General features: G+C 42.2%; 1 protein-coding gene across 1 annotated transcript in view; it reads right to left on the bottom strand.

The window, feature by feature from the left end:
* LOC124777598 (sodium-dependent dopamine transporter) overlaps positions 1-14,082 on the bottom strand; it is a 360,017-nt gene that overhangs the window by 82,715 nt on the left and 263,220 nt on the right. Inside the window, exon 9 of the mRNA XM_047253064.1 lies at positions 12,245-12,482. Coding sequence (XP_047109020.1) covers positions 12,245-12,482 — 238 coding nt within the window. The remainder of the gene's footprint in view (positions 1-12,244; positions 12,483-14,082) is intronic.

Below are 14,082 nucleotides of genomic sequence, written 5' to 3'. Positions count from 1 at the left end.
GTATCCAGAGAGGCAACTCTTCAACTGACGGAAATAAAAGGGCACAACTGTATTTCTTCAGGCCTCCAAAATATGGTTATCACATTGGAACAGATCATAACTATAATGGAGGATGTGTAAGGGCCTCCCAGCGAAACTTCCGCAGCATACTTAAAACAGCCTTAAAGAAAGACATTTATGGCCATTGATTTGCTTCAGATAAAGAGGTGCATGCCTTGATACAATCATAATTCTGTAGGCAGCTGCAAAATATTTTTCCATGAAGGCACTGACCATCTTCTGTCACAGTGGGATAAATGTATTAACAGTTATGGCAGTTACTTTTGAAATAATAAACAGTTTATTTATCTTGTTTTAAAATATAGAAAATTTGATGGCACAAAGAAAGCATTTTATTATGAACAAAATAGTCTTTGTATGAGTATCCAGAAACTAGATAACTGGCAAAAACTTGTTTTCTTATTGGTAGTCCTATCCTATTAAAAGTCTATAAGGTTCCGGCATGGAATTATTTGTTTATTAGGTACTACTCAGTAACAGCGTTATTTTAATAATTAGGTTAAATATTGCCTATCTCTGCTGAACATAAATGTCCATGTCCCACTGATGTTTCCACCTATGATATACAACAAGAGGTTCACCGATGAGGTAGGATATATGGGAATAGCACCACTGGGGGAACATATTTAGTGGAGAACTCTGACTTACCCTGCCACAAGGAATATATACGAGCTGAATTAAAGTAACTGAAGTGAAATGAATGGAGTCATCTGGGATGAAATCAGTAAGTAAGTACGACGTTTTAGAAAATTTACCTTGAAAACTGATATATTTATAGTCCAAAGGAAACATTAATTTGGGTGTAATACAAAAGATAACTCATGCATTGGACCTGGATTCGATTACAGGTGACAGCATCAATTTAAACTCACATGTGTCAGATTAAAATATTTGCACCAAGTTGCGAGACATATGAGATTTATTAGTTATTTATCTACGAACAAAATAACAAAAATTTAGTTATTATATACGCAAGGTGGATCACACGTAATAGTGAAAACTGACATGTTTGACAGTATACCCTTTGAAGTTGCAGTTGTAGATGTGGTGACACTCTACCCCTATGACAGGGTACAAGAAAAGTGGACCCAGTCCTCAGTGGAGTGTGCTAAGTGCAGACACACCAAGGAAGGTCACCTAAGTTCTCCACCAATGCCGACAATCCTCCCAGTGATTTAATAGCGGCACTCTCGACATCTCCAACTGTCCAGACACAACAGATCAATGTTGCTGTACCAGAACAACCTGCCGCGTACTGATGCCTGGGTGATCAGTCAGCTTCGCTAGTGGCAGAACACTCTACGATGACTTTGATACCAGTGAGCACTGTAGACACTGCTGACAGCAGGGTAGCAATTGAGTCACTTATCATACCAACTGAAGCCATTGTGCCAGTGACGCGTTAATCAATGCCACTGTCTGACACAGAAGGCTACACATGAAAACAATTTTCATCTAAACGCCAAAAGTGACACCACACGACAGGGTCGGAACACGACAGCTCTAACTCGCTGAAGGAAGAAGAACTGATCCTGCAGGATGCCAACCATGAGGCTGACACCACTGATACTGATTACACCCTTGTGGAACACATGGCAGTAAAGGCAGCATCTGACTGCCAGTCCTCTGCTGTGAACAGTGGTCAGCAGGAAGGTTCCAGTGCAGGCTTAAAAGCTGCTCAGTCCCTCCTATCAACCAGGAGGACCTTATGGAACATGAACAGATTTCTGTGCCTGTGTTGTGGGCTGAGGACCTCGAAACTGGGCAGGACCCAGTCCTAGGCCTACTGAGGTCTGAACAACACTGGAAGGGCCACATTCGTTGTGATGTTATGACACTTGCAATGTATGCTTCTGCCCGCCATCACAGGATATCCTTTCTTCCAGGAGTACTAATTCTGCAAGGTTCGCAGAAGAGTTTCTGTGAAGTTTGGAAGGTTGGAGACGAGGTACTGAAGAATTGAAGCTGTGAGGACAGGTCGTGAGTTGTGCTTGGGTAGCTCAGATGGTAGAGCACTTGCCCGCGAAAGGCATAGGTCCCAAGTTTGAGTCTCTGCCCGACACACAGTTTTAATCTGCCAGGAAGTTTTATATCAGTGCACACTCCGCTGCAGAGTGAAAATCTCATTCTGGATCATTCATTAATGTTTATGCACTGTTAGGCACCACCAAACGTCGCGACCAGGTGAGCTTACACTGACTATCAACACAGCAACAGTAACAGTGTTGACAGAGGAAGTCTTGGCTGAAGAGATGAGGGTTCCCTTGGACAATGGCGCAATCAAAAAATCTGTAGGGCCTGATGGATTACTAATTGGACTTTACCAGACCTTCCAAACTTCATGACGCTCCGCTGCCTTATAATGTTCTGCAAACTCAGGTCTCCGGAATGCATTGGACTACCTAGTTTCGTTGAAGGACTTCTCCTACCAGTACACAAGCCGGCAGGAGGCCAATTGGTCAATGGCTATTGGCCACTTACAATGTTGAAAGCTGACTACAAGATCTTCACCACGCTTTTGGCAGGATGCAATAATATGACATTGCCAATGATCCTTGCCCCAGAACAGATGTCACAGTGAGGAGATGCCAGCATACAAATGGCCACTGGCGACTGCAGGGTCTTAGCAGCAATCACCTTGGCGTACTGCGTGAGAATGACGCTCATCTCCATCGGTTTCGATCGGGCCTCCCACAGAGCACACCAGAACATTCTCCTCCGGGTGATGGACTATATGGGTTTTCCTCTCAGATCCATAGCAACGGACAGACTCTGGTCCAGTACCCATTAGGTGGTCTCTACGACAATGTTGCCCCTTTCTTCCTATCTTTATGAGGCTCCTCAAGGTTCTCAACCACAGGCTATCTGGTGTCAAAGTGCAGGATATCACCTTCTGCATAGGGTGTACACCAATGACCTGCTACAGCTGGTTTGTTCCACCGACGTAGTCCGCTGCATAATAAAATGGATCAAGCAGCACAGACAGTTGGCAGCATTGAATACTGGACATGGTCTCGGGCCGGATGCTGTCACCCTCTCCCACCAGTTACTGATCACAAATATTTGGGAGAGACTTTCATGAAGGATGTGAGTGGAATGACTGTGGCAAACTATCGACAATTACTCCAGATCGTACACTTGCTGATGCACCAGAACCTAACCCAGGCCTTGAAACAGCTGCAGCGTTTGGAATACCTGAGCCACTATGTGGCGTCAAAACTCAATCAGGTTGCACAAGCCCACCCCCTGCTGGCAGTGATAGGTTGTAGGCTTCAGACAGATTTTGGTTGTCACCTATCCACAGGACAAGTATTTAAAGTGTTTTACTACACTCTCATCCTCCCCCTGCATGATGGAGGGCTGGGACTGGTTAACGACCAGGCACGGGCAGCTGTCGTCTCTATGAACAATGTGTGGAAATGGTGGAGCAGTCAACACACCTCCCTCATGGGTCATCTACCGGATGTCGCACAATCAGTCTCTCATGTACTGCCAGTGTTGGTGGCACACACCACAACAAAGTTCTTCCATGTATCGACATTGCTGCTTTTCGTTCTTGGCCTTACTTGAGCTCAGTTATTTCATTTTGTTAATCAGTTCACTTCTTAATTGCTGCTGAGTGTAATGTAAGTGCTGCCATTTATTGCTTTTGTTCCAAGTGCTATTGTGATAGTTCCTAATTACAGGTAAATATGTAACATGAAAGAAGAGGAAAACTAATTTTAATTCGTACACCAGTATTATTGTAAAAATATGGATGTGCTATTACAATAGCCTAATTACCTATCTGCAGCAGTTTAAAGTTAGCACTGGAGTTTTCATTTGGAGACTGGTATAACTTTGGAGTTGCAATATTTCAGTATTTCACAAGGCAGCGGAGTGGTAAACATAGCCACAAATGAGATTAACCTTCCGACAGGCGCTTCTTCTAGTCGGACAAGGGCAGTCGCACGTATCTCGCAAATACCATTTGTTGTTAATAAACTTCATGTCTATTTAAACATTAAATTTTTATCATAAAAGTAATATTAGATATTATTCGTGGGTTATACAAACAAAAGCCAGGTAAAAAAAATTAATTAAAAATAAAGTTATGTTTCAAAACACACATCTTCTTCCCACAGCTTCTCGAGGTACTGATACTTACTTTCCATGTACGAGTGTCAAATTTATACAGGATTATGCTTGAAATTTTGGTTTCTCATTATACTAAAGTTATTTAGAAGTTGACATACAATCAATGCAAACACTTCTTGAATGACATAAACAAAACATACGTCTATATATTCGACATTTGAAACGGGTGATTCTCGTTTTCTTACCAACTAAACATGGCCTGCATCTTTTGTTCATAGGCTCCTGAGGTTGCTCATCTTCTCTTCTTCCTTGTCACTGTTGGTGTTCATCTTCTGTGTGCGAACACATTTAAAACTTTTATACGGAGGTGTCCAGTTACTTTATCACGTCTCCTTTTAAGATGTTCCGGCACACATTCGTTCGTTAGGAGGTCATCCACCCGCCATAAGTTGACGAGATTCAGACGATTCGCGTGGTATGCCCCAATGAGATAAAGCAGCCAGAATAAGGCTTTCATTTCTTTTGTGTCTGTCTGTTGAGAGTCCCTTGAACGATAATAGTTACCCTGTATTGTAAAAATAAATTTGTTTGTATTTTCTACAATACGTTGAATCATTGCATAAGAGATGAAGCATTTCCATGAATCTACAGTATTAGTCATGTTTTTCGCAGGTCCGATTACTCTGGGCAGATGAAGTGAAATATTTTGTTTACCTCGCCTTTGCCTGTTCCTTGCCTTTTTTTTTGCCATGACCAAACCTCGACAATTTTTTTATTTTTCCTTTGAACAGCTTGAAATGTCTCTCATCTTCATCATATTGTGAGCTGAACTGAGCACTCAGGTCCGTATCAGAATCCCGAGTCTCCATCTCTTTCCGATAAGTGCTCTTCTTCATCATCAGTGTCACTGTCCTTTATAAAACTGTTGTCCTGATCATCCTCATCGTCGGTATCGCGCAGAATTGCATTTATCGCAGCTTCAACATCCAAAGGATTGTTTAAATTGTACATTTCTTGGTCCCCCATAGCGCCTAAGAAATAAATATGAAACGAAACTGAATAAATAACATGATGCAAGCATTGAAGGTCGCGCGTATCTGACACATACAATTTAGTTCAGTTTCATTGTCGATTCGAGATGCATGTGAATTCTCCATGTGCAATACTTTAAGGGGAGCCGGAGGTGCCTATGCTGCCCATGTTAAAATCACTACGTTTGAGGAACATTTATGAATAAACTACCAAATAGAAAAATTTGAATTTTTTTTACATATAGAGTGGTTTATTATTGTAGTTATGACAGAGGGATTTTGGAGTATCTTTTCTAGTTTCCTTCCAATTATTTTTTTTTATTAATGAACCAAATTTTTTTACAAATAATTGCTTTATAATTGAACTGAAATGAAACTACTGAACATATTGCCAAATGGCTGTGTTACAATGTAAGTTTGACCACTAGGAGTGCTGTATAAAAATTTCATCTCTCTAGCTTGAGTGGATTTTGAGAAAATGTTCCTTATATTCGAAAAATTCTAATTTACGGGAAATGGCTATCAAAGTTTCTCAATACATTCCTGCACTATAGGATGGATTATCAGGGTCTTCTTCTTCATCCTCCAAAAGCTTCCTCTTCTGTCTTCTTTTCTGGCCTGTTGTTCCATCATACTTCATAGGCCTTTCTCTTCTTTCTGCTCCTCTTATCCTTTCTCTGTCAATATTTCTTAGTGCTCGTACAGTGTTCACCCCAGCTGTAAATCATAATGCCTTCAGAACTTCACACTGTTCCCTTGGTTGTAGATTGCTATTGCATCATAAATGCCAAAGTGCAGTGTTTTTTATGCTTACAAACAGCCCTTTAGGAATCACTTTCCAAATCAAATTGTTTACGCTCTCATTACGATTCTGCGTCTTTCCGTGTAGACACTTGTGTAACAATTCTGGCTGTGCTAAGTCATGAAAAATTGGTTTTATTGCATTTATCACAGCTGCTGGCAAACCATGTTTGTGATCATAGTCCTTCTTTGCATTACATTTGCACCAGGAATCTTTTGGGCACAGGCTGTGTTGAGGGTATTCATTGGAAGAGGCAGTATGAAGGAACAATGGCCACACTGCATTTCGCATGTCACTAACATTACTAGTATTTTGCCTTATAGCATACCCATAGTATCTCTGTAGACGTTCAATCACCTCATCAGTAAGCCTGCCTCTCCCTCCTATTGTCTTTCCATCACTGAGCTTACTTGAACCCAAAGTTAGTTTGAGCCTTCGAAGCCGTGCACCCATACGATCTTAGCGCTTCATTTGTCACAGAATACAATGTAGCCAACCCTTGCACACTCGCTGTATGCGTAACACAAGGCGCTATATGCGTAACAGGCCGAGAAAATCCCAAGCAGTTCGCCAGGAAGTCACGAGAGGGTGTTAGATGCATTCAGCGGCCGCCTATTTCCTCTGCGGGCGTGGGGGAAAATGGTAATAACTCCACTTCTAGGGCGCGTAGAACAATAATTCAAAGTTTACATTAAAGAGGAATGTTCCAATTAATTTTCGGTAGCAAAAAAAAAAATCGTAATTTTTTGGATTTGACCACCTCCGGCTCCCCTTAAATTACTAATAAGCATTAAACATTTAACAATAAATAATGGAAAATGAAAAGTTACAAACTTACACCGAGGGTCGCGCGTACTCCTAAGATACGAAACACGTGTTACTAGCTTGCTGTTAACCGCAGCGGGCAGCGGGAAGGACTGAAGAGGAGGCTTGAACAAAGGGGGGATTTCCCTCCCTCCCGCTTTCCAAGGAAACGAAACGAACATTGTCGCCGCGTATCTCACAGATACGCGCATCTATCGGAAGGTTAAATTAAAATCAGTGCATAAAGATTTACCTATGTCACTCACAACTTGTGTTGATCAACATAAATATCGCCCAAACGGCGATAGTTGCATATCTTTTAAAAATTTGCTCAAAATTGTCATTAGTAATTCAAATGGAAAAATATGCCCCGATCTGGTCGCCCAGGCGGTACTCAACTACGGAAATCAGAAATCAGTCTGGATAAGAAGTGGTGGGGTTTCTGGAAAGCAGAAGGAGTATGTGATGACTGTATATTCTGTAATTCGTTCGTTTCCAAAAGATTTTTTCGCGGGGCTGCTTCAATTCGTCCGTGGCGGCTGTGCCCTTCATCGTCGCCCTCACCCCCAACCCCTGCCCTTTCGACCATAATCTAGTTACGCTCTAGTAAAACTATGATGACTGAAGTGTTTACAGGTGTTCTATTATTATCTTCAAAATGCGATGTTTCTTAAGGTGTAGAAACAATTGTATAAATATATTTTTTGGTACCTTTATACCAGTTATTATCTTCATTTGTGGAATAGTTATTTATTTCTCGGGCAGGCAGCATTTAACACTCTGAAGACCAAGCCCGAACACAGCTCGGGCCGCGACTGTGTTACAGAGACCACGCCCGAGTAGAGGTCGGGCCGCGATTTTATTGATGCGCGAGTCACCAGTCACTTTAAAACTGGAATCATTTCATATAACAACAATGTATGGAAGTCTCGCAACCCACCTCTTGACTGGTGCTGCCTTGTTTTGTCCATTTCTAGAATTAACGTAAGAGCTACTGTCGTTAATGCTGAGCCAATATGATTACTGACGTAATTTTTTGCGTGTACTCTATAGGTTCCGTAGTTCTCTGTAATTCTGCTACAAATACGTCACGTTTGTTGAGTGTGCAAGTAATTTTGGAAACTCAAGAGGAAGAAATTTGCTCAAAATCTCGCCTCAATTTTTTTTTTTTTTTTTTTGGGGGGGGGGGAATTATTATACTTTCTGCCATTATTTTAAAATTTGAGACCTATCGAAGAACTAAAGTAGGTATGAAAAATAAATCTTGATGCCTGGCTCCCTTTTAGTATGTACTACTCTATAAGATTCATCTATTACATGCGTGCCAGAAACGCTTTTAAGTAACGGCAGAAACGGCTGGTTTCCTAGGCCCAATATTCCTCCAAGTGCATGGTCTCTGAAATGTTAATATAAATGTTGGTTAGTGTAAAATTTCGAGAATATGCATAGTTCAGCGGTATTTACATTGGAAGGCAGCTAGTGATGGTCATTTTATACTTTATAACTGTGTTTAAAGATGACACAATTGCGGACTGCGGTTTATCATGTCTTCAAGTTTTACTGTAAGACAGGCGCTGAACTGTGAAATGTCTTGTTCGTAATAACCTTGGAACAGTGAGTCAAAAAGTCACGTCTTTAACATATTTGCAAATAAACATTATACAAGCGATAACGTACATTGTAAATCACACTGGAGTTTGTTAGCAACAAAGAATGTATAACCATTTTATCATGGATAAACTGAAACTCATTTGTGCCGTTGCATACATTACAAATGTAGTTGAAATCAATGTGTGAATATCAATATTAAGATCTCAAAACTGCATCTTTTAATATTTGTGTATTTCGTTTTGTTTTACAAACAATTTTGGTTACTATAAGTTTCAAGTTGATTGTTGAAATATTAATTTAAAAAGAAGTTCTTGATCACTTATAGAAATTGAAGAATTTTAATGACATGAAAGACACTTCATTTGAGATTGAGTTGAGGAATTTGGGATCCTTTGGTATGCTTAATGAATTCTGACTTGGTTTCAGCTAAGTCGGAAATTTAAGTACAAGAGTGTAGTAGGAGAAAGATGGTTACTGTGTAAAGAGATTTGAACCATCTAACGACGAGGTGAAAGATGAGATCCGGAGCTTCTTCGATAAGCAAGACAGTGGGCTGGAATGACATGGCCATACAAAAACTGCTACAGCATTTACAAAAATTTATCGATCTAAATGGCGATTATGTGGAAAAACATAAAAATATTCAATCTTCAAAACTATGTACAATTTACTGTAAATAAATGTTTCTTTATACTTTAAAAAATTAGAGACCTTACTTTTGGGATCACTCTCGTACCTAAAGCAAACATCGTCAACTCCTTCCCACTACAAGCTCCATAAAGGCGGCCACACATGTAACTGCTCTTGACACGCATAAATGTGCAAGCATTCTTGCAGAAGCATGCACACACTTCGCGCACCTCCATACGGCTCATGCATGCTTGTACAAGCATCATTTTGTTTATGAAAAAATGTATAGCTCTGACGACGATACAGTGGCCTTGACAGCCTTTTTGCTTGTGTTACGAAAAAAAGACGGAATGTGATTTGTGGAGTAAAGAGTGGTTAAGGGAACGAAAATATTACTATTAACTATCTGCACTATGGAAATTGACTCACAATATTCCCGTATTTCTTCACTTCTCCGTATAATGTTGTATTCTTTGACTTACACTGCATTAGAGCGCAACCTTTGTACAGAATGTACACTCATGCCCATAAATTAAGAATATTGCTGATACATGGTGAAACAACGCTTTTGTGGGCGGTTTGCGGGCTAAAATCACCTCGGGGTATGCCCATGCGGTGCATTTGACCTGCGGTCGCCGCACGGTGGCGCTGGCAGCAGTCCACATACGCAGAGGTGTGTTGCTGCATGTCAGAGTACGGTGCAGCGAGTAAGTGTGCACACGTTTTCAGACGCGCTAATGATGACTGCGCGTTGAATATGGCTCAAAGAACACATATTGATGACGTTATGAGGGGTAGAATACTAGGGCGACTGGAAGCTGGTCAAACACAGCAGGTCATAGCACGGACCCTCCGTGTGCCACAAACTGTGATCTCATGATTATGGCAACGATTCCATCAGACAGGAAACGTGTCCAGGCGCTACAGTACTGGGCGTCCACAGTGTACAACACCACAAGAAGACCGATATCTCACCATCAGTGCCCACAGACAACCACGGAGTACAGCAGGTAGCGTTGCTCAGGACCTTACCGCAGCCACTGGAACAGTTGTCTCCAGACACACAGTCTACAGACGACTGAACAGACATGGTTTATTCGCCTGGAGACCTGCAAGGTGCATTCCACTGACCCCTGGTCACAGGAGAGCCCGTAAAGCCTAGTGTCAAGAGCACAGTACATGGTCATCGGAACAGTGGTCCCAGGTTATGTTCACGGACGAGTCCAGGTATAGTCTGAACAGTGATTCTCGCCGGGTTTTCATCTGGCGTGAACCAGGAACCAGATACCGACCCCTTAATGTCCTTGAAAGGGACCTGTGTGGAGGTCGTGGTTTGATGGTGTGGGGTGGGATTATGATTGGTGCACGTACACCCCCGCATGTCTTTGACAGAGGAACTGTAACAGGTCAGGTATATCGGGACGTCATTTTGCACCAGTATGTCAGCCTTTTCAGGGATGCAGTGGGTCTCACCTTCGTCCTGATGGATGATAACGTACGGCCCCACCGAGCTGCCATCGTAGAGGAGTACCTTGAAACAGAAGATATCAGGCGAATGGAGTAGCCTGCCTGTTCCCCAGACCTAAACCCCATCGAGCACGTCTGGGATGCTCTCGGTCGACGTATCGCTGCACGTCTTCAAACTCCTAGGACACTTCAGGAGCTCCGACAGCCACTGGTGCAAGAATGGGAGGCTATAACCCAGGTGCTGCTCGACAACCTGATCCAGAGTATGCCAACCCGTTATGCGGCCTTTGTCCGTGTGCATGGTGATCATATCCCGTATTGATGTCGGGGTACATGCGCAGGAAACAGTGGCGTTTTGTAGCACATGTGTTTCGGGACGGTTTCCTCAACTTGTCACCAATACTGTGGACTTACAAATCTGTGTCGTGTGTGTTCCCTATGTGCCTATGCTATTAGCGCCAGTTTTGCGTAGTGCCATGTTGTGTGGCACCACATTCTGCAGTTATCCTTAATTTATCAGCATGAGTGTAGTTTGGTAATAACACACAAAAATTAAATCCCTGACGGATGCTTGCACAAGCCTCCCTATTCTTGGGACACACACTCAAGATTGCACACACGTGAATGCTGGCACAAGCATGCATGTCGTAATTCGATCAAGCACCAAGCTGCTTATGCAGTTTGATGCTTGTGCAAATTTACCCTATACACACTTAAGCACACTTGTGCATGGGTGCTCGTCAAGCACACAGTTACACTACGCAGTTACGTGTGTGACAGCTATAACCCAAGTCGGCCGACTCTGCGATCTTCGGCACAAATCGACATTTGCATGGATATATACAGGGTGGAGAAAATTGTGTCACGAAATTTTAACCCTGGTTAGCTGTTGCCAGTAGGAACCAAAATTACTAATGTTGTGTAGGTCGATAACGCAAATTTTTAACTATGGAAACTTGGCGCCATGCACTCCGGTTGGCTGCGGTATTGCCATGTTGCCAGATGCTCTGGACAACGCATGACAGCGATTGCTTTGCCTGCCAGAGACGTTTGTATGTGTGACCCGACAACCATAGCACTGCCCGTCAACCGACGAACGGCAACAGAGCAATCCCACGGCCAATCGGAGCGCGTGGTGCAAGTTTCCGTAGTTTAAAAATGGTGCGTTGTCGACCTACACAATATTAGTAATTTTGGCTCCTACTGGCATCATGTCACAATTTTTCTCCATCTTGCATAAACAGTTCGGCTTGCTAAGCCTGCTTAAATTTGTTTTCTAACTGTATTTTTACAGCTTCTAATGATGTTTTCACCGCTGGAAGCCGAAACATTACACAGGGAAGTACGCCTTCACCACGGCCTAAGACCCATAAAAACAAAAATTACCAGGGTAGTTTTAGTGTCTTGACTATTTATTATCCTGGCCAGATAATAATTCAAAAATCAAAGTGCCCAGGATCTGTTAGTGCTTAAATTAGTAATGAAAATTTTGTTAAAGGTTACCTTCTCATATAATAAAGAAGCAAAATAATATGTTTAAAAACTATCAGTACATGTTGCTGAGTAGGGGACCCCACGTTCTTGCACTGCTATAGTCCCAGTGCGACCTTAAACCAACCCTATTATACAGTAAATTGTGTTACTGACTGAATGAATCGTGTTTTATCTACCGTTAAAATATTTTTCAACTGTTAACAGCATCAATTCGGAAGATTACTTGTACTCTGAACGATAATCATTAAGAAAAGAATACAGTACATACCGAACTATCGAGACCCAATGTGAGCAACATCATGAAAAAAATCAGGGCCCAGAAGATCGATCCTGGCATAGTGGCGATGGCAGCTGGGTACACGATGAATACAAGACCAGGACCTTCAGTGGCTACGTCCTGTATGGGGCGTCCTGATGCGTGAGCCATATATCCTAGGACTGAGAAGATAACAAAACCTGCTATGAAGCTTGTGCACGAGTTGATCAGACTGGTGAGCAGAGCATCCCTGTAAAATAAGAAAAAATATCTTCCCATAAAGTCGTAATTAATAAAGGCTACGCAAATTTTCTCTTATAACACTTTGGGGATAGGTTCCTTACACCAAAACAAGAAAAAAATTCATATAAACCAGATACAGGTCCGAAAATCCTTCGTTTTGAGTTATTAATGAAAGTTTATAATTTAGGTGATTCGAGCTCATCAACACAGAAACTATTAATGCTCGAAATTCCCTCCTCTTGTTTCAAATGTGCATGCATTCATTGAATCATGGACTGTCGCAGCGTTTCAAATACTCCCCAATGGTTTTGGACGGTGCCCCAAAAATGTTGATGGAGAGTTCCTGCATGCAGGTGGTCTGCTGCATAGACCAATTGCTTAATGTGCCCCAGAGATAATAATCCAAAGGATGTTGTCAGGGGAACGTGCAGGTCATGGGAGTGGTCCTCCTTTACCTATCATCTGTCATGGTAGATACCATCCAGTGCATCTCAAACACTGAGACTGAAATGTCCTGGGGCACCACCATCCATACAACATATGTTTGTTCTTATATACAAGGGCACATCTTCTAGTAGGGCTTGGAGTGTGTTCTGAATAAAGTTCCTGTAGACAGCACCTGTAAGACATGCTGGGAGAACGTATGGCCATACCAGGCAGTCACCTATAGTCCAGCCCACACATTAATCTTAAACTGCATGCCTCTACTGTAGCATGCGAATTGTGACTGGCCCATATATGTTGATTGTGGAATTTTGTTATTCCATCTCTTCCAAACATTGCCTCGTCTGTAAACAAAGCTAAAGACACAAACAACAGATTAGCAATTTGTGCAACAAACAGTCGGCAAAAGTTCTCCCTTGGTGGGTGGTTGGCAGGCGTAAGGTCTTGCACACGTTGAAGATGATATGGATATACGAGTTGCTCGTGAAGTGTCCTCCGTGATGAACTTGGCGACGTATCACATGCCAGAGCCACTTGCCCTGCGGTGATACCAGGCTAATCTTCGACAGCCCACAGGCCACCCTCTTTCTGGTCAGGCATACGAGAAATTCTTCCTTCCTCAATGGTCTGTTATGCCATGGATACTGTCTCAGCGACGTGGCGATACATAACACCAAAATTCGACGACTCGACTGCCCTCGGTCTGGAAACACTGTCTGATACAGCCCTGTAGCCTCGCCTCCATTACCATTCAGGTGGCCATTCATAAAAATTACGTCTGCTCCTTCACGAAATGAATTCCTGTCATGTTTCAACACAACAGTTTCAGTTAACGTACTACCTGTAGTATATATACACAATGTACAGGTTAAACACAGACGAATGACGAATTAAACAGGTCTCCCTGGCAACACAATGCTGTCTAGGATACAATGAGTCAAACGGGTGCATAGGTAAGTGAAGTTGTTGGGTTGTACCTGGAAATCTGTTGAACGTTAACTTTCATCAGTAACTCGAAAATGAAGTATTTTCGGGTAGATGTTTATGTGAACTTGTATTTTTGTTTTGGCCTAAGGAACCTGCCCTAAATTTTGCAAAAACATTCTTGAATACCCGTATCGTACGGTGAAAATCTGTTTTATGTAAAGATAATTATTTTTATT

Source organism: Schistocerca piceifrons, chromosome 1 (genome assembly GCF_021461385.2).
Source record: "Schistocerca piceifrons isolate TAMUIC-IGC-003096 chromosome 1, iqSchPice1.1, whole genome shotgun sequence".
In the NCBI taxonomy this organism is placed as follows: domain Eukaryota; kingdom Metazoa; phylum Arthropoda; class Insecta; order Orthoptera; family Acrididae; genus Schistocerca; species Schistocerca piceifrons.
The sequence above is the reverse complement of the archived record's forward strand: the minus strand, read 5'-3'. Positions and strand labels throughout refer to the sequence as shown.